At 33.8% G+C, this 22,332-nt stretch overlaps 1 protein-coding gene across 1 annotated transcript in view; it reads right to left on the reverse strand.

Annotated features, from left to right (window-relative positions):
• The window catches only part of BAZ1A (bromodomain adjacent to zinc finger domain 1A), a 150,056-nt gene that overhangs the window by 119,942 nt on the left and 7,782 nt on the right, over window positions 1–22,332 (reverse strand). Inside the window, exon 3 of the mRNA XM_044664753.1 lies at window positions 10,108–10,386. Coding sequence (XP_044520688.1) covers window positions 10,108–10,386 — 279 coding nt within the window. The remainder of the gene's footprint in view (window positions 1–10,107; window positions 10,387–22,332) is intronic.

The raw sequence follows: 22,332 nt of genomic DNA on the forward strand, positions 1-22,332 counted from the left end.
GCTACCCACATTCAGAGGAAGAACTACAGGAGTGGAAACACAGAAGAAAAACAACTGCTTGAACACTTAGGTTGATGAGGACATGACTAGGGATGTAGACCCGAAAAGACCACAGCAATGTAACTATCAATAATATGTAAGTAAGTCTTGAATAACTACACGTTAAAACCAGTAGAAATGCTAGTTAGCTGGGGGTGGGGGTGGGGGGTTGAGGGGGTGAAGGGTAAAGTAAAAACATGAATTATGTAACCATGGAAAATTTTTCTAAAAATTAAAAATTTAAAAAAAAAAAAGATTAGAAGGAAAGCAAAAGGGGGAGGGGGTGGAGGGGGCGGTGTTTATAACAAACATTTCTAATAAATGCCTCATTTTCTTAAAAACATTAAAAACAGAATCAAGTTTATAAGAAAACAAGTCATTTACCAATGGTCAAAAGATATGAACAGGCAGTTTTCAGAAGAAATATCAGAACTATATGTCATGTGAAAAAATGTTCTAAATCACTATTTTTAAAAAAACTTTTTTATTTTCATTTTTCCAGATTATATGTCAATATAATTTTCAATAATTATTTTCTGGCATTTTGCAATCCATGTTCTCTTCCTCCTTCCTATAGGTTGTACAATACATATTTTTCCATTTTCATCATGTTGTGAAAGAAGACATTACACTAGAAAAAATTCATGGAGGAAATAAAGAATGGTATGCATGCTTCAGACATAATCAGTTTCTTCTATATCAATGCAGTCTTTTTTGTCTTGGATCCTTTGGAGTTGTCCTGGATCTTTCCATTTCTGATATGCCATTCATAGCTGATCATCATACTTTATTGCTGCTACTATGTACAACATTCTCCTGGTTCTATCATTTCATTTTGCATCACTTCTCTAAATCACGATTAGAGAGAAATGCAAATTAAAACAACTCTGAGGTACCACCTTGTACCTATTAGGACTGACCAATATGACAAGGAAAATTACAAATATTGGAGGAGTTGTGGGAAAACTGAGACACTAACACAGTTGATGGATTTGTGAACTGAAACCATTCTGGAAGGCAACTTAGAACTAAGCCCAAAGTCTGCAAACCCTTTGATCCAGCAATACCATTACAAAGTCTATATCCCAAAGAGATTAGAAACGAAACAAAAAATAAAAGGATCTATTTGTACAAAAATATGTTTAACAGCTCTTTTTGTGGTGGCAAAAAATTGGAAATTGAGAGAGCATCCATCATTTTGGGAATGGTTGAAGAAGTTGTAGAATATCAGTGGTTCCCAAACTTTTTTGGTCTACTGCCCCCTTTCCAGAAAAAATATTACTTAGCCCCCATGGAAATTGTTTTTAAATTTTAATAGCAATTAATAGGAAACATAAATGCACCTATGGCCATCACCGCCACCCTGGATCGCTGCAGCACCCACCAGGGGGCGGTAGCAGCCCCTTTGAGAATCACTGTAGTATATGATTGCAATGTAATACTACTGTGTGGACTACTACTTATGGCCCTGATGGCAAACCACTGACACGCGTAGCCATTTTTGATGAAACAAGGCCACATACAGAAGTATGGAGCCACATGCTGAGGATGAAACATTTGCTGTAATGTAGTATAGACACTCTTGTGCCGGACGTCTGTAGGCCAAAACAACTGTCACTAAGCAGGTAAGTTAAATAATTGGTTTTTGGCTTATTAAATAGTTATATATTACAATTATACATTTTTGTTATTTAAGCTATAAATATCATGAAATTATGTTTTTTTCTTGAAGTGACACACCACCCAAGTGAGGTTCGGGTTTTTTTGCCAAATTTTGACACCCCAAGCTCAAAAGGTTGCCCCCATCATTGACTTACAGAATACATTTTACATGTTATTGGAATGATAAGCAGTACTTAAATAAACCAACAAAAGGAAGTGATTTGGAACACTGTACACAATAACAGCAATATTGTATGAATGATTATGAACGACTTAGCTAGTCTCAGCAATTCAATAATCCAAAACTATCCAGATAAAGTACTGATGATTCTGAATGCAGACTGAAGTATACTTTCAATTTATTTTTTTTTTAAAGTAATATGTATCTTCTTTCACATCATGACTAATATGGAAATGCTTTGCATGATATCCCTTGTATAACCTATAACAAATTGCTTACTGTCTCAGGAAACAGGGAGAAAGGGAGGGAGAAAACTTGGAACTCAAAATTATGAAACTAATGATAAAAATTGGTTTTACATGTTTTTGGAAAAATAAAAGATTAAAAAAATTAAAATAAATTTTTGAAACAGCTGGATTAATTCATAGTTCCATCAACCGTACTTTTAATGTCCTAATTTTTCAACACCCCCTCAAACATTTGTCATTTATCCCCCCCCCCATCAGTCATTTTAGCCAGGTATCTCAAAATTGTTTTTATTTGCATTTCTCTAATCAGTAATGATTTACAGCCTTTTTTCATAAAACTATATGTAGCTTTGATATCTTCCTCCAAAAACTGCCTGTACTTATTCTTTGCCCTCTTATCAATAGGAGGGTGATTCATTTTCTTATACATTTAGTAAAGTTCTCTGTATATTTGAGATATAAGACCTCTCTATCCAATTAACTGTCTCCAAAATTTCTTTTCCTAATTTTCTACTTTTATTCTAAATCTTGGTAACACTGATTTTATTTGTATAAAAATTTTAATGTAATAAAAATTATCAGTTTTACATCTCATGATGTTATCTTATTTATTCATAAATTCCTCTTCTATTCATAAATCTGATCATGAATAAAAAAAGCTTAAGACTTTACTTCTATTAAACAAAAAGTTACTATAACTTAGTGTATTACCTCTGCTCTGTTCCACTGATTCACTTTTCTAACATTACCAACTTATAATAGTTTATGATCTCATACTGCTAGACTTCCTTTACATTTTTTATTAATTCTTTTAATGTTATTGACCTCTTGTTCTTCCAAATTAATTTTGTTAGCCTTTCTGGTTCAAATAATTTTATAATATATAAATTACAATTTAAATAATTGGGATGGTATTGAATAAGTCTATTAGTATAGGTAGAATCATTTTTATTATATTGACTCTGCCCATCAATGAATGAATAATATTTCTCCAATTATTTAAATCTGACTCTCTTTGAATAAAAAGTACTTTTTAATTATGCTCATGTAGTCTCTGAATTTGTCTTATCAAGTATACTTCCCAGGTGTGTTATGCTGTGTGGTTATTTTTAAATGAGTATCTCTATTATTGTCCCTTCTTGTAGGGTTTTCTTGATAACAGAAATGTTAATGATTTATGTGGGTTTATTTTATATCCTATTACTTCGCTTAAATTGTTTCAACTAGGTTTTTTAGTGGAAAATATAGGATTTTCTACATTATAACATCATGTTATCTGCAAAAAGAGAAGATTTGTATTACTTTTTTTTTTTTTTAGATTTTTTTTTAATTTTTTTTTACTTTGAACCCTTAACTTCTGTGTATTGACTTATAGGTGGAAGAGTGGTAAGGGTAGGCAATGGGGGTTAAGTGACTTGCCCAGGGTCACACAGCTGGGAAGTGTCTGAGGCCGGATTTGAACCTAGGACCTCCCGTCTCTAGGCCTGGCTCTCAATCCACTGAGCTACCCAGCTGCCCCCGATTTGTATTACTTTTGCCCATTCTGGTTCCTTCAATTTCTTTTTCTCCTTTTACTGAAATTGCTAGCATTTTTAGTTCAATACTAAATAATACTGATAATAATCAGCATCTTCTTTCATTCCTGATCTCACTGGGAAGGTTTCTAACTAATCCCTGGTAAAGATAATGCTTGCTAGTAGTTTTAGGGTAGATATTTCTTATTTTAAGGGAAAATCCATTTATGCCTATTCTTTCGAGTGTTTTTAACAGGAACAAGTGTTGTATTTTGCAGAAAGTTTTTTCTGCATTTATTGATAGAATCTTGTGATTTTTCTTACTTTTGTTATTGGTATAATCAATTCTGTTCATAGTTTTCCTTATATGAAACCATCCCTGCATTCCTGGTTCAAATCCCACTTGGTCATAATTACAATATTTGTGATATACTTACTGTATACATAGTAACTTACATTTTTGTATTCATTAATGAAATTGGTTTATAATTTTCTTTGGTTTGGCTCTTCCTGGTTTAGGTAATCAGCATTGTATTTGTTTGATCAGAGGAGTTTGGTAGGATTCTTTCACTTGTTATTCCAACTTTTTTATTTAATATTGGAATTGGTAGATCATTAAATGTTTAGTAGAATTCACTTTTGAATACATGTGGTACTGATGCTTTTTTCTTATGAGGATATTCTACTTCCATTTCTGTTCATCTATGCAGTTTATATTTTTTAAAGTATCCCTTCATTTCACTTAAATTGTTTAAATTTATTTGCATAGAATTTGCATAGGCAAAATCAAAAGCAATTGTTACTTTTATTTAATCTTCATTACTGGCATATTAACCCTTTTTGTTTCGGGTCTTGGTTATTTGGTTTTCTCTTTTTTTTAAAAATCATATTAATTGATGGCTTTATTTTATTAGAGTACTTTCATAAAACCAATTCCTAGTTTTATTTAATAAGTCAGTGGTTTTATTACACTCAGTTTTATTCATCTTACCTCTAATTTATAGAATTTTCATTTAGTGTAGGAGGATTTTAAATTTTTTTATTACACTCAATTCATTGATCTGTTCTTTCTCTATTTTACTGATATAAACATTTAGAATTATAAACTTTCTCTAATTATTGGCTTTGCTGTATTCCACAGGGTTTTAGTACGTTGTCTCATTATCTTTCCCTTTAATAAAATTATTTATTGTCTCTATAGCTTGTTCTTTAACCCATATTAATTTTTAATGTGTTTCCCTGGCCCTTTATTGAATATATTTTTATTACATTATAATCTTAAAGGGATACATTTGACATTTCTGCTTTTTTGCATTTTTTTTTTAAACTCATACCTTCTGTCTTGGGCTCCAAATCAGAAGAGTGGTAAGAGCAGGCAATGGGGGTCAAGTGACTTGCCCAGGGTCACACAGCTGGGAAGTGTTGCTTTTTTTCATTTAATTATAAAGTTGTTATGTCCTAACATATAGTCACTTTTTGTAAAGGTTCTATGTACTGATGAGAAAAAAAAAAAAATATATATATATATATATATTCCTTAGTTCCATTCAATTACCTCCAGATAGCAACCATATCTAGTATTCTATTCATCTCCTTGATTTTTTTTTTTTTTTTCATTTATTTTTTGGCTAGATTTATCTAGGTCTGAGAGGGGAAGGTTAAAGTCAGCCACTGTTGGAGCTTTGCTATTTCCAACCCATAGTTCATTTAGCTTTTCCTTTAAAAATCTGAGTGATGTTGCAATTGGTACATATAGTTAGTACTGATATTACTTCATTATCCATGGTACCTTTTCTTTTAAGATAATTTCCCTGTTTATCCCTTTTAATTAAATATATTTTAATTGTTTGAAATGCTACCTCTATTTTTTTTGCATCATCTGAAATATAATTCTACTCTAGATCTTTATTTTGACTCTTATGTATGTCTCTCATTTAAAAGAATTTTTTCATAAACAATAATATTGCAGAGTTCTGGTTTTTGATCCATTCCATTTCCATTTTATTTGTGTTTATCCCACTTACATTCAATTATAATGATTAGTGTTATTTCTGTTGAATCTATTTTTCCTCACTATTTATTACTCTCTCTCCTCAGAAGTCTAATTTACTTCTAACCACTGCCTCTCCCTAGTCCATATCCCTTTTTGAAGAGGCCCTCCCCTCTTATCCTCTCTCTCTTTCCTTATCATCCTATTGTCAGTTAAGAAAACTTTTATACTCATTAGATGTTATTCCTTGTTTATCCAAGTTTAGATGAGAATAAGGGTCCTACACTACCCATTTATTAACAGTCTACACTACACCCTCCACTTTAACAGCCCTTCCATTCTTTCCTCTTTTATATGATATAATTTTCTCCATTTTACCTCTCCCTAACCAATTTTATTTTTTAGGATCATCCAATCATAATCAACTCAGCTCCAAGCCTTCTCTCTCAGAACTGCCCTAGTAATGATAGCATTCTTAACAGTTAAAAATACCATTTTCCTATACAAGAAAACAACTTAACCTTATTAAATCCCTTATACTTAGTCTTTCATGATTATCTTCTTATATTTTCCTGAGTCTCATATGTCAAAATTTCTTTTACGTTCTAGGATTTTTCCTTGACAATTCCTGAAACTTCTTCAGTTCATTAAAGTATCCATTTTTTCTCTTGCAAAATAACATTCAGCTTTGTTGGGTGGGTAATTCTTGGTTGCAAACTCAGTTCCTTTGCTCTTTGGAATATTATGTCCTATGGCCTTCAATTTTTTAAGAAACTGCTAAATCTTGTGTTATCCTGACTACAACTCCACAATATTTAAACTGTTTCTTTCTAGTTGCTTGTAATGTTTTCTCCGTGACCTGAGGGCTTTGAAATTTAGCTATGATGCTCCTGTGAATTTACATTTTGGAATCTTTCAGAAGTGATGGTTGGATTTTTACCATTTCTATTTTACCATCTAGTTCTAGACAAATACTCTCTCTTTCTTCAATCTGTTTGCTACATCAGTTCTACTTCTAAAGAAATATTTCACATTCTCTTCTGTTTTTTTTAATCTTTTTATTTTGTTTCTTTTTTTTTTAAACCCTTGTACTTCGGTATATTGTCTCATAGGTGGAAGATTGGTAAGGGTGGGCAATGGGGGTCAAGTGACTTGCCCAGGGTCACACAGCTGGGAAGTGGCTGAGGCCGGGTTTGAACCTAGGACTTCCTGTCTCTAGGTCTGACTCTCACTCCACTGAGCTACCCAGCTGCCCCCTGTTTAATTATTTTTTGATGTTTTAAGAAGTCTTTAGTTTCCCTGGCCCAATTCTAATTTTTAAGGAGTTAAAATTTCTTTCTGTTAAGTTTTAGCATCTCTTTTTCCAATTGGTTGACTTTCTTTTCATAATTCTCTTGCTTTTTATTGCATTACTTTTTTCTTAATTGTTCTTCAACATCTCTAGTTTTTTACATCCTTTTTAAGTTCTTCCAAGAACTCTTTTTGGGCTTTTTTCTTTGAAACTTCAGAAGCAACTGTGTTGACTTCATTGAGTTTGAACCCCGATATTCTCTATCACCACTGTAGCTATGTATGGTCAGGTTCTTTCTCTTTAGGTTTTTTTTTTTTTAACTGGCCTATTTCTTGGTTGTTACTTTTATGTCAGGGCTAGGCTCTGTTCCATGGTTATGGAGGATGATGTCTCAGGCTTTTCATACTGTTGATTTGTAAACTCTATCTGTGGGCCTCTGACCTCTTGATTTCTATACTCCAAGGTAAGATGTGGTCACTGTTCCTCCAATACACACTTGGTAAATAAGTAACTTTATGTACTCCTCTCTGTGAGTCCCAAACCCCCAACACCACTATCACCAGAAACACTCTCTCTTCCCTGTGATTCTTCCTCTAACCTAGAAAAGAAACTATGGGCTCTGCTCTCCTGTGAGTGATCACAGGCAGCAAGATCCCCAAACCAATCTGGTAATAAGCATATCTTTGTCTGACTTAGTCACCTAACCCCATCACAGTCTGTGGGACAAAAACTCCTGAAGCAGAGGCTTCTGCTTACATAGTTGCCTCCTAGGTTTGTTGTTTATTGACTATAGTACCTGTAACACTCCAGATATCAGATCTTTCTTAATATCTCCTAAGTTGTCCTAGGATAGACAAAGGCTTTACCAGCATTTTAAACTATTTCTACCCCTCTTAAAGTTCATTTAGAGGCATTATTTTAAATTATTTGTAGGGGTATTTGGGAGATCTATGTAATTTCCTGCCTTATTCCACCATTTTCTCATAATCTTCAAGGGTCCACGTAAAATTTCTAAAGTATCAAAATATTACCCCTCAAAATAGTTAAAATGGAACACTATGATCTTTACAAAGTCATCCAACTACCATCAATGGCTACAAAAGGAAGAATGTCTTTAGGTACGTACACCCTTTCCCCAGTAGCATAGTTAACATTTATTTAGTAATTGGGATCAAAGCACAAAAGTTAAATGATAATATTATCTAAGCTATTGATTCCCTTTTGCTATTATTTTAAAAGATTTAATCATATTTTTTGCTGAAAATTATGTAAATAATGAAGGTGGTAAAAATAAAGATCATTGATGGTTTTTACAAAAGGCAATAACCTATTTTACCAGATAAGGATGCAATTTACCATCCTCAAACAGATATTTTAGTCCTAATAAGCGCTATGAAATTAACATAATGTAAATAAATATTACTAGCTTTTTATGATTTAGCTATAGCATTTTATAACAAATTCATTTCGTTTAGCCTGGAAAATGACTTTTCCCTCACAAAGTATAGATAAACTACTAATTATAAGGATATTACTTATAAAAATTAAGCTGCCTGAATGGTTAAATTTCAAACAATTCATTTCACTAAAATATAGAAAATTTCTAAATATAAAATTGTTCTTTAACAGGGGAAAAAATTCCAAGGATTGCTCCTAATGCCTTTTATGATACATATGAGACAAAAAGTTTTAGTTAATGATATATATATAACACATAAGTATATCTAGATATGCAACACTTATACTCATCATTTCTTAGAAAAGTTTGAAAAAGTCTGAATTATCCATTATATACAGTGATTCCAGACTTTTTGGGCTGGCAAACTTCTATTTAGCACAGAAACAAATCAGTCACCAAAATAAAAGAGGACAAAATGTGGTATATGATGGTGATGGAATAAAGAATAAGGAACAATAAACTGCTTGATTTCCATATGAACTGGAAAGACCTCCACAAACTGATGCAGAGTGAAATGAGCAAAACCAAGAGAACACTGTACACAGAAACTGAAACACTGTGGGGTTCAATCATATGTAATCAACTTGGGTACTGATAGCAATGCAATGATCATAAGGGACTTATGAAAAGGAATGCTATCCACATCAAGAGAAAACACTATGAGAGTAGAAACGTGGAAGGAAAATATTTAATTTTTCACTTGTTTATATGGGTATTGGATATGAGGTTTTGGTTTTTAAAAGATTATTACAAAAATGAATAATATGGAAATAGTTATTGAGTGATAATACATGTATACCCCAGTGTAATTGCTTGTCAGCTCTGGGAGGGGAGAGGGGAAAAAGGGAAGGGAAAGAACAAGAATCATGTAACCATGGAAAAATATTTAAATTAAAAATACATATATATAAAGAGGCATTGAGGTGATTCAATACAGATTCCTGGACTTGAGAGCTAGAAAGACCCAAAATCAAAAGGAGCCTCAGATACTGAGCTATGTAGTCACTGAACCTCTAATCAGACTCAGTTTCCTTATCCACAACACAGGGATAATAAAAGTACCTACCTAATAGGGCTGTAATGAGGATCAAATAAGAATACATGGCAAGTTTATGAATCTTAAAACACGATATAAATGCTAGCTACTATATAAATATTACAAAAATGTTATCAGATCATTTCATATAAAAAAAACCTTGTTAAAAATATTTTAACAGGGGGCAGCTGGGTAGCTCAGTGGAGTGAGAGTCAGGCCTAGAGACAGGAGGTCCTAGGTTCAAACCCGGCCTCAGCCACTTCCCAGCTGTGTGACCCTGGGCAAGTCATTTGAACCCCATTGCCCACCCTTACCAATCTTCCACCTATGAGACAATACACCGAAGTACAAGGGTTTAAAAAAAAAAAAAAAACCAAAAACTCTTAAAAAAAATATTTTAACAAATTTTTTAAATATCCCTATTGACTAACCATTATATTTTCTAAAAATTCAAAATTTCTAATATTAATCATTAAGATAAACTTAATTGAAAATTAATTAAATACATACATATAACAACAGCAAACATTTCTGTCACTGAATGACACAATTTTTTGTTTTCTTGCAGACAAATTATATATTAACCAAGCATTTATTAAGTGCCAACTAGAAGCCAAGCACTGAGTTCAATATGTAATGAATAGAGAGAATGTACGATTTAGAAATATTACATCCAAAATGCTTTACCTTGCACCACTGTTCCTAACTACTTCAACAATTTCTCCAACAAAATACCGATCCTTGACATAAACGAAGATATCATCACAAATTTCATGCAGTCGTGAGCGATGGGTAAGGGTAGTCAAATATAAAACTGGAATTATTAGTGGTTCTGGAAAACTTTGAAGATTCTGTCTTGCTTTTTTCTCTGATTCAAGGGCCTCCTGATAGGTGAGTCCAGGTTTGCCAGTCACAGCACAGCTCCACACAAGACTATTACAAAGAATAGTTCGTTCAAAAAAATCACTGTGATTTAAAAAAAGAAAGAAAGAAATTACCTAGAATTCCATTAACAGATTCATTTTAATAATACTCACTGATGCCATCTCTGAGGTAATTTTTTATTTATTTAAATTATTTAAATACAGATAACTCTAAATTTTGAGTTCAGCTTTTCCCAAAAAAATTTATTTAGCATATACCAACAATAAATACAACTATCAAATATCAGAATTTGGTCATATCTCTCCCATAACATTATATAAAAACAAATTCAACAAAATTGAGATCTAGGAGTGCAAGTGAAACATAAATAGAAAACCAGCCTTGAAGTTATTATTAGCAAGTCAGAAAGAAAGAAAGAAATACATATTAAGCACCTACTATGTATTGTATACTGTGCAGGAACTTGTAATAAATATGCACAAAAGAGAGACTATTATTCTTTCTCAAGAAGCTTACATTCTAACAGGGAAGACAACATATAAAAGGAGTGATGACTAGAGAATCCAATTTTGGTCTGAAACTGGTCATAAGTGGCAATTATCACATTCTTTCTAGCAGCAAAGGTTTGATTTTATTACTACTCTGAGAGCAAAAAGATGAGGGATAGAGGAGACACAGTCAGACTCAGAATGAGAGTCAGGGTTCATGTGAGATGCCCAGGGTAAATAACATTTGAAATATTAAACAGATAAGATTTCATTTACTGCAATTCTTTGACTAACCAAGACCAATCAGCCCCAACTTTCAAAAATGAATAGACTAACTTCTCCCAATGGAAGGAAAAGGAGGTCTGATGTAAGGTGTGGAGATGAGGACAACTAGAGCATATTTATCAAGTCAGGTCAAACTACAGTTGATTTGAAGAATGGAAAAAACATGAACCATAATATGTAATATCAGATAAAATACTAAGTTTTTACCACCTCACCAATCAGGCCAGCTCAACCCAGATAGACCCGAGTTAAAGTCCTGTCTTTGACACAAACTGGCTGTTTAGTCCCCAAGAAAAGTCAATTTATTACCCAAAGTCCTCGTGGCAAAGTTCAAAGCTGCTGAGCAGCAGGGATATAGGAAGTTTCCAATATCAAAAAAATTACAACTCTTAATTTCCACTCCCTCAGCCTTCGTGCCTCCCCCCCTCCCAGTCAAGTCAAAATCTAAAATTAAAATCAAATTTTCTTTCTTTGAGGTTTACAATTAATTTGAAAGTCTGTTCCATAAAGTAAAAACAATGGTCATTTAAATTATAAGCTATGACAAGCCTATCTAAACTAATTTATTTATTCTATGCCATACCTATCACACTACCAAAAAACTTTTTTATAGAATTAGAAAAAATTATAACAAAGTTCATCTGGAAGAATAAAAAGATTAAGAATATCATGGGAACAAATAAAAAAAAAGTGAAGGATGGAGGCCTAGCAGTTCAGTTACAGATCTTAAACTGTACTACAAAGCAGTGATCATCAAAACAATATAGTACTGGCTAAGAGATAGAAGGATGGATCAATGGGACTACGCGTAAATGACTTCAGCAAGCTAGTGTTCGATAAACCCAAAGATACTCACTATTTGACAAAAACTACCTGGAAAACTGGAAAACAGTATGGAAAATATTAGGTTTAGAACAACATCTTACAACCGTATACTATATAAAAATTTCAAAATGAGTAAATGGCTCCAAATATAAAGGGTGAAATCATAAATAAGTTAGGTGAACATAGAATAATATACCTGTCAGAGCTATAGGAAAGGAAGGAATTTAAGATCAAGCAAGAGATAGAGAATATTACAAAATACAAAATGAATAATTTTGATTATATTGAATTTAAAAGGTTTTGTACAAAATAAAACCAATGCAACCAAAATTAGAAGGGAAGCAACAAACTGGGATAAAAAAAATTATAACAGAATTATCTGACAAAGGTCTAATTTCCAAAATATATAAGGAACTAAGTCAAATGTACAAGAAATCAAGCCATTCCCCAATTGACAAATAGTCAAAAGGATATGAATAGGCAGTTTTCACATGATGAAATCAAAACTATCAATAAACACATGAAAGTGTTCTAAATCCCTCCTGATTAGAGAAATGCAAATCAAAACAACTCTGAGGTACCACCTCATACCTATCAGCTTGACCAATATGAAAGTAAAGGAAAATAATATATGTTGGAGGGGATGTGGTAAAATTGGGACACTAATACTGTAAAAGTGAAATTTGGGAAATGCCATCTAAAAGTATATATATATATATATTTTCTATGGACATGTGGGAGACTTTGAAACTACATTTCCCATGATTCATCATGGTAGACAGGAAGTGGGATGATGTAAGAGAAGGAATATAGACTCCTGTAATGACTTTGAACTTCCTCTTTGGCTACTGGGCGCAGGAGGAGAGGGGAGATAATTATGGCTAGGCGGCAGTTTTGAATTCTTACTGGCGCATGGTCTAATGATTTATTTCTATCAGCATGGCTTTAATTAAACTACTAATTTCTATATTTATAGCAGCCTTTATCATTTTTAATCGTAACAATACACTACTGGTGAAGTTGGGAAATGATCCAACCATTCTGGAAGGCAATATGGAAATTATGCCGTAAGGGCTTTAAAAGAATGCATACCCTTTGATCCACTACTAGGTTTGTACCCCAAAGAGATAATAAGGAAAAATACTTGTACAAAAAAATTCATAGCCACGCTCTTTGGGTAGTGAAAAAATTGGAAAGTGAGGAGGTGTCCCTCAATTGGTGAATGGCTGAACAAATGACAGTCAGTATATGATGGTGATGGAATACTATCTTGCAATAAGGAACAATAAGCTGCTTGATTTCCATACAAACTGGAAAGACCTCCACACAAACTGATGTGGAGTGAAATGATCAGAACCAGGAGAACATTGTACACAGAGACTGAAACACTGTAGTAAAATCATATGTAATCGACTTGGCTACTGACAGCAATGCAATGATCCAGGACAATCCCAAGGGATTTGTAAGAAGGAATGCTATCTGCATCAAGAGAAAGAACTGTGGGAACAGAAACAAAGAAGGAAAATATTTAATTTTTCACTTGTTTATATGGGTATTGGATGTGGGGTTTTGGTTTTAAAAAGATTATTACAAAAATGAATAACATGGAAATAGATATTGAGTGATAATACATGCATACCTCAGTGTAATTGCATGTTAGCTCTGGGAGGGGGGAGGGAAAAAAGGAAGGAAAGAACATGATTTATTATAACTATGGAAAAATACTTAAATAAAATAAGAAAATTAAATTAAATTAAATAAAGGGCCATTATGGTCTAAAAGATATAAAATTAATTATAGGCCATGAATTACAAATGCTGATAACATACTTGTTTTCCCATTCCTCACACTATGATAATCAAGACTTAACACAGAAAAGTTCATAATCCTCTTGGATGGTGGTTCTATTTTCTCTAAACTCTACTAAAGAAAATTTGTTTTCCTAGAATGTTTTAAAAGGGTTAAAACAGTTTTTAATTCCTGGTTAGTAAATATGCACTGACTGTGCCTAGGAATAGCATTCCTTCTAATGGGAAAAGCTAAGAGGAAAAGTGAAAACATAGCAAATTAGAAGAAGGGGGAGAAGGGAAGGAAGGGAAGACAGTACCTATTTAAAAGCTAAGCACATTAAAATATGTCATGTGGTCCTCTCAACAATCTAATGAGTTGGGTGCTTTTAACAATCTGCATTTTAATTTTGGAAGAAAATGATATACTAATAAGTATCTGGGGTCTCATGTGAATTCAGAGCTTCCAGACTCTAGGTCCAGTGCTCTATCCATTATGCCATTTAAAGACCTAAAGAAATGCTGAGGAAATTTCAAAGGGGACTGCATTTTATGTACTGGGGAATGGGGAGAGGAAGGACAGGTAAAAAGGAAAATACAAATCAATGACTTCTTGAAATAAGCATTTTGAAATCTAAATAAAAGGAAAACACTATTTGATATAGTGCTAGAAATAAGAAAAAGAAATTGAGGTTAAGAACATAGGCTAAGAAACAAAATTACTGCTTTTTTCTGGTGGTATGATGGTTTAAGCCAAGAGAACCCAAGTGTCAACTAAAAAATAATTGAAATAATGTCAGCTAAGTTGTAAGATATAAAATAAACACACATAAAAGATTATTTTTGTACATTACCAACCAAACTCAGCAGGAAAAGATAGTGAAATTCCATTTAAAATAACTACAAGAAGGTATAAATTACTTGGAAATCTACCTGCTGAGAAACATTAATGGGGGAAGGAGGGAGCAGCTAAATGGCTCAGTGGATTGAGAGCTGGCCCATGGATGGGAGGTCCTGAGTTCAAATGTGACCTTGGATACTACACACCTCACTGTGTGACCCTCAGCAAGTCACTTAAACCCCGTTGCATAGCCCTTACCAGTCTTCTGCCTTGGAACACAGTATTGATTCCAAGATGAAAAGTAAGAGTTTAAAAAAAAAAAAAACACAGAGGAAACTATGTGTATACAACTATAAATCCATTTTTAAAATACTTTAAAAATATAAATATTACATAAAAATGTAGACTTAAACAGAAAAATATTAAGTGCTCATGGGTAGACTGAGCCAATATAATAAAAATTACAATACTACTAAATCAGTTTACTTATTTAGTGCCAAAACAATCAAATTACCAGATTACTTTGCAAGGCTAGAATAACAGAAATTTATCTGGAAGAACAAAGGTCAAGATTCTCAAATATGGAAACATTTGGAAATAATGGAAAAAAGTATATAGGAAGGCAATCTTTGCCGTAACAGATCTCAAGTTATACAATTATTACAAAGCAATACTCAACAGATTTTATGGTAAAGCCGAGTAGGTGCACAACAAACAAAAACAAAGGGGCACAGAAGCCTAATAATATTTAATAAAACCCAAGAACCTAAACTACTAGGATAAGAACTTATCATACTTGACAAAAAACTATTGGGAAAAATGGCCAAAAACTAGGCAGAGATCAACAACAAACATGTATTATAGCATGGTAAATAAATTTGAGGAAGAAATCACCTATCAATAAAAGGGGAGGAAGGGAGTTAAGAGGAACACACGATAAAATGGACAATTTTGAATACAGTATAGTCAGTAATGCAATAACATAGTTCTCTCCATTCAGCCAAAAACCCCAGTTACTGGGGAGAAAATTTACTATTTGACTAGGAAAACTGAAAATTTAAATTCCTAGTAAATTTAAAATTAGGCAGCAATTCAGCAGAAATTACATTTGAAATGTAAAGTTGAAAATTAATGATTGGACAATAATTTACAAAATAAGGAGGAAACAATAAAATAGAGAAATGTAAGGGGATAGAAAAGTTATCTATCCTATCTTAATCCAGGCAGAGATTAATTAGCCCTCAACCAGGAAGGCTGGTGGTGAGTAACCATGTGACCTTCTCCAAGATGGAAACTAGGAAAGGAGTCAGCCTTTCACTCACCCAACGAAGTAGTCCAGGAGTCAGAGTCTAAGTTGAAGTTGAGCTCCAAGCCCAAGATTCAAGTGGCAGTCTCCAGCAAAGCTCCCTCTAAGACTCTCCCCAGTTAGAAGACTATCTCCAAAAGACAATCTCCTCTTCAGACTATCTTCTCAAAAGACTATCTCCCCTGAGGGAGTTCGCTTCCTGTCTCCTCCCCTCTTCACAGGGGCCAACCACAGTTTACAAATTGTCTAGCACTGCCCAGGGGGGAGTGTCCTGAGATCAACTTCTCATCAAAAAGGTTCTCAGTTTCCGAGGGTCTGAACTCTTGAAAGAATTCACGAGTTTCTGATTGAGTTAAAAAAAAAAAGGTGGAGCTCTCCAATATCTGGCAGGCTTCTTACCTAGCACTAAAGTAGGTTATTCAATCTTTTGTTGATTCAATTAAAAAGGTAGCAACAAAGGAGAGTTAATCTTGTCTTCAAGTGAAGGTACTAAGGTACTAATCTTGTTTTCAAGTGAAGGTACTAAGGTACTAAGTAGGGGTACTATGTTAACCAAAGTGTCAACTCCAACTAGGGAAAAAGAATAAAGGATTTCCTTTTCACAAGTGTAAACTCAGAATAGACAAAGAGAATAAAGAATTCCCTTTCACAAGACCAACATCTCATGCCATATATAACAAGATAAGCTCTAGATTGATACATGAGGCAGCTAAAGTCACATCATAAACACACTTGAAGGAAAAAGGTCAAAACTACCTTCCAGATCTATGTGTAGGGGAAGAATTCATGACTAAAAAATAGAGAAGTTCACACAAGATAAAATGGAAAAATTTAACTACATAAATAAAAGATTTTACACAAAAATAACCAAATAGCTAAAATTAGAAGAGAAAGGGGGGGAAAAATCTTTACAACAAGCTCCTCTGATAAAGGTCTCATTCCAAGACATAAGGAAACAATATGAATTTACTAAGCCATTCCTACAACAAGAAGTTTCAAAGGAAGAAATCCAAACTATCAATGATATGAAAATGTTCTAAATCGGTATTAGAAAAACACAAACTTAAACTTGCGATTTCATTTCACACTTATTCCTCTAGCAAAAATGTCAAAGTAGGGGGAAATAGCAAATGCTGAAGGGGCTACATGAAAATAGCAACACTAAGCTGGTAGAGCTGTGTATGGTCCAGCCATTTTTTGACCCAGTTATACCACTACTAATGAACAGAATCTATATGAACAAAAATATTTATAGCTGGCAGATCTTGCATAAATCCTGCATTACATTTTCTATTACCAGTAGCCCAAAATTGGAAACTAAGGGTTGTCCTCCTATTGAGAAATGGATAAACAAATTGTGGTGTGTGAATGTTACAGAATATTACTATGCTATAAGAAATAGGGGCAGCTGAGTGGCTCTGTGGATTGAGAGCCAGGCCTAGAGACTGGAGGTCCTAGGTTCAAGTCCGGCCTCGGACACTTCCAGCTGTGTGACCTTGGGCAAGTCACTTGACCCCTACTGCCCACCCTTACCACTCCTGGGCCAAGGACGGTCCCTAGCCCACGAGGAAAAAAGGAGGAGGGTTGGGCATGGGGCTAGCAACCCCACCCTGTAAAAAAACTACATCTGCTAAAGAAACTGCAACCTAAAGTAGGGGCAGCTGGGCTAGCTCAGTGGATTGAGAGCCAGGCCTAGAGACAAAAGGTCCTAGGTTCAAGTCCGGGCTCAGACACTTCCCAGCTGGGTGACCCTGAGCGACTGTGTGTCCCATTGCCTACTGGTTGTGGCCCTATGCTCCTAGAATGGAGTCCCAGGATAAAAAAAAAAAAAAAAAAAAAAAAGAAAGAAATAAGAAGATGACTTCAAGGGAAGATCTTTCTGAACTCATGCAGAAAAGTGGCGAGTAGAACTAGTACAATTTATATGATAACCACATTATAGAACAAAGAAGCTTTGAAAGACTTTATGATCAATGCAATGATGTTTGAAAACTTGAAGATTAAGTGCCAGTAAGATCATAAAAATTAAAATGCAGAAGCATACATTTTTAGGCATGGCCAAAGCGGAAATTTGTTTTTGTTGGACAGTACATATTTCTGAGAGGATTTCATTTTTTCCTTCAATGGGCAGTGAGGACATATATAAATGAACTATTTAAAAGTATTTGTTGTTGCTTTTATTCTATTATCCTTTCCGAAAAACTTACTGGTAAGCTTTTATTTCTTCTAAAAACACTGCCATTCATCCTTCCAGTCACTCAAGATCACATTTAAATCCTCCCTCTCCTTTACCCACACACATCCAAATTGCTAAATGTTGTTTCTTCCTTTGTTAGATGGTCCAGTGAGTGATTAAATTGCTAGGTGTGGAGTCAGGAAGACCCAAGTTCAAATGCAGACTTAAGACAATTTCTAGTTGTGTGATCCCAGACAAATCACTTAACCTCTGTCTGACTCCTCAACTGTAAAATGGGGATAATAGCCACCAATTTAGTTCAAATCCTCATTACCTCAAACTACTGAAATAGCCTAATTAAATTTTGGTCTCTGCTTAAGGTTCCTCTTCTCTAATCCATTTCCCCATAGATAGCTGCCAGAGCTTTCTTCCTAAAACATAGATCTGGCTTTATCACTTTTCTATTCAAACTCCAGTGGCTTATTTACGTAAAGATTAAACATTATTTAATCTTTATCTCATTCTTATTTATAGTTTAGTATATTTTAAAATACAAATTATTTAACAGTAGTTATACATAATTTAAGTGCATATAAACATACTGGAATGATCAAAAAAGTTTGCAGGCCATAGATAAGAAGACTAATAACTATCAGAAAAGTCATCTTAACAGTATATATATTGGCTTCCCAATGTTAGAGGTAATACTTGAACCAAATTTTCAATGCCCAGCACTACCATCTACTATGATACTTCAGCCCCTAAATATTTGTCTGCATGACAACTAGCCACAGAAGGAAAGTCATAAATATGAAAGTCATTGGAATAATTAAATGGTCAGGCATGTTGAGTTTTTCTAGTTGTTATATAGTAAATAATAAATTTGTACTGGTCATGTTGGGGAAGAGTTACTTGGAAAAAGGTATGCCTGTAAATAATGTGTGAATAAGGGACCAAAAAAAAGACTGGGATTTTGCCCCCACATTAGATTAAAACTTTAAGTGGCAAAAATGAGGAATTCTGTGCTACATTTTTTCACATATATTATTAATATATTATTAATATATAATATATATTATTAATATATATTATATATTACTAGGCCTTATATTCTCTTTATCCTTATCTTCAATACTTGTGCTTTTTTCTACAGGACACCACCCAAGGTTCAACTGGCTCAGATAAATAAGCTTTTGACTTATCTTGTCCAGGAATACATTTTGCAATCCAATCCAAAGACCATGATCAAGACAATTCTGTCATTGTTCCTACAGTGTTCTTCTCTCCTCCCACCCACCAATCTACCATTAAACTGTGAGTTCCTTGATAACCAAGACAATATCTTTGCCTTTCAGGACCTCCAGTTTTGCACAGTACCTGGGCATCTAGTAGGCATTGAATAAACTGTTGACTATGTAACACCAACTAACCACTTCAGTAACTTGTCTGAATACTACCTGGATACTTACCATTCCCCTTGTGTTTGTCATCTCCATTTTACTGGAGGCTTACTAAGGGACAGAAGATCTATCTTTGTTTTTTTTTTATTTGCATTCCAATTGCTTAGAACAGTGTGTGGGTACATATAATTAGCATGTGCTTAGTCTCAGAACTCTTTTTTAAAATTTAAAGATTATTGTGGACTTTCTTCAAAGAGCTTTATTTTAATGTGTATTATATCTGTTGATATGTATTATATTAGAAATTAAAACATCTCAGTATTACTATGCAAATAGTTTTGATCTCAAAGAGCCCCCACTGGCAAAAATATTAGAATGGTTTACCATTCCCTTTTTCCAGCTCATTTTATAGATGAGGAAAACTTTGATTCCCTCAGGATCACACAGCTAATAAATATTTAAGGCCGTATTTGAACTCTGGAAGATGAGTTTTCCTGACTCCAAGCTGGCAACTATCCATTTGCCCCAATACTCTACTATCTCCTTGCATTTTTTTCTCCTATTTTCTTTCTCTTAAATAAAGGATATCCATCCAGAGCTATATTATAGTCATATGTATGATTCTAACAATTCTCTACTAGCTAAAAGGTCAAGTTTGCCTCTTTATGTTAAATCTCTAGATCACCTTGCATGTGTTTATTCATTTCTGTTAAAACTACTGAAGAGATAACCTGAAGCATGAGTTTTCTAAATCGTCTTCTGATTTTATTTTCTGTGAATTTTGTGAGCATCACCACTGATATTTTTCTTCCTAGATTGTGAATACTCTATGAATATCATAGATTATAGATTTTACCTAGGCTAAGCTAGGAAAATTTATCCCCTACCTCTGGATTTTTGAGACCGGTCCAAGCAAATTCAGGACACACTAACCTCAATTACTTTTCTAATTTAATTTTTCAACAGATAAATCATACATATGAGTATAAACTGCAGAGATTTGCAACCTAAATTGCAAATCAAGGGTCTCATCTAGAGCTCATTCCCTATCTCTAAGATTACCTATTACCCAAAAAAAGTTTTTAGGAAGAAGCAAGAGTTAGTGAAAACTCTTATCACCACAGGCAAATTGGGTGCCTGTGGGACATGAGTCTGTTTAAAAAAAAAAAAAAAAAAAAAAGGCAATTTCAGAGTTTACAGGACTAGCAGGCTATCTAGACCAACTGCATTCAAGTCTCATGCAAAAGTTACCATAATTAATCTATCATTAAATACAATGCCTTTTCCTTAGCTGACTAGAATGCCACAGATTTAGACCCAGCTGACCTCCCCTTTCCTATTTGATCCCTTCGTTCTGACACTACTCAATTAGAATTTTTCCCTACCTCTGTATTCAAATCCTTTTGAATTTCCCATGGTGGGATATGAATTTTCTTCAGGGTTCACTAGGCTGGTGATGGCAAAGCTATGACACGCATAGCCATTTTCTATGACACGCTGCATACAGAGAAGTATGGGGCCACATGCCAAGGATGAAACATTTGCTGTAGTGTAGTGTAAACACTCTATGCACTATAGATGACAATTCTGCCTATATGTATATATTTACCTATTTAGATTTTTATTTAATTTTTATAAATTATTAATATAAATATAAATTATAAATATTTATGAATATTTACCTATTTAGATTTATTAAATACATTTATATATTACAATTATAAATTTTTGTTATTTAAACTATAAAAATCATGAAATTATGGTGTTTTTTCTTGAAGTGACACACCACCCAAGTTATGCTCCGTTTTTTTAGCGAATTTTAACACACCAAGCTCAAAAGATTGCCCACCACTGTCCTAGGCCATCCTTCAAATCTCCTCCTCTTTTATCCATTTAGACAGGTTCTTTTGTATTCAATTATCATTTCAGGAAAATGACTCCCAAATCTACATATCTAATATTCATTTCTCTCCTAATCTCCAAAACTACATCTCAAATTACATATACCACAGAAATGTAAAACTCAATACATCCCAAACTCAAATTTGGGGCCTCCTAATTTGAGTCCCCTATTCCAATCTCTCTACAATTAATCCTTTAAATAACCAAAGAGATAATGCTAAAACATAGGTCTGATCATGTCACTCACTTCCTCAAGAAGCTTCAGGAGTTCCTTGTCTCTATAATAAAATATAGTCTTCTTTTCTTAATTTAAGACCCTTTCCAATAGGAGTCCAACCTATTTTTCTATCCATCCTCACCTATTCTACATTTTGACTGTAGTCAAACTATCCAAAGTTTCTTCTCCCATCTTACATACAGCTAGCTATGTGGCCAAGCAGGTTGTCCTTCTAGAGACTAAGGGCTCTTCCCTGACCTCACCTCTGCCTCTTAAAAACCCTAAAATTTTTCAGAAGCAAATGGACAGTTCACTAGTTGAAGGTTAGACTTGGGAATCTGGAGGTCCTGAGTTCAAATTCTGCTTCAGATTCTAGATGTGTTACCTAGGGGCAAGGTACTTACTGTGCCCTGTTTGCAAAGTGATAATAATAACCCCTATTCTCACAGGATTGTTCTAAGAATCAAATCAGATAATATATGTGATTTTAAAATCTTAACAATATAAAGTCCTAGCTATTTTTTTCAAAGCTTAGACCCAGTGTAACTTCAAAAAAGAGACCTGATTCCTACAAATGTGTTTCTCCCTACTACCACATCCCCTATTTTTTAAATCTATATTTCACCACTTGAAGAGTCTTACCTTAAGGGAAAAAACTAGCAGAGTATCAAGGTGCTTAAAAAAAAAATCAGGTATTGAATTTGTACAGGAATTCTCTCTACAACATTCCCCCAACAAGAATTCCTACATAAGGCAAAAAGATTGAACTAAATTGGCTGCATCTTCTCCTATCCAATAAT

The sequence above is a fragment of the Gracilinanus agilis genome, chromosome 2 (assembly GCF_016433145.1).
Source record: "Gracilinanus agilis isolate LMUSP501 chromosome 2, AgileGrace, whole genome shotgun sequence".
Taxonomy (NCBI): Eukaryota; Metazoa; Chordata; class Mammalia; order Didelphimorphia; family Didelphidae; genus Gracilinanus; species Gracilinanus agilis.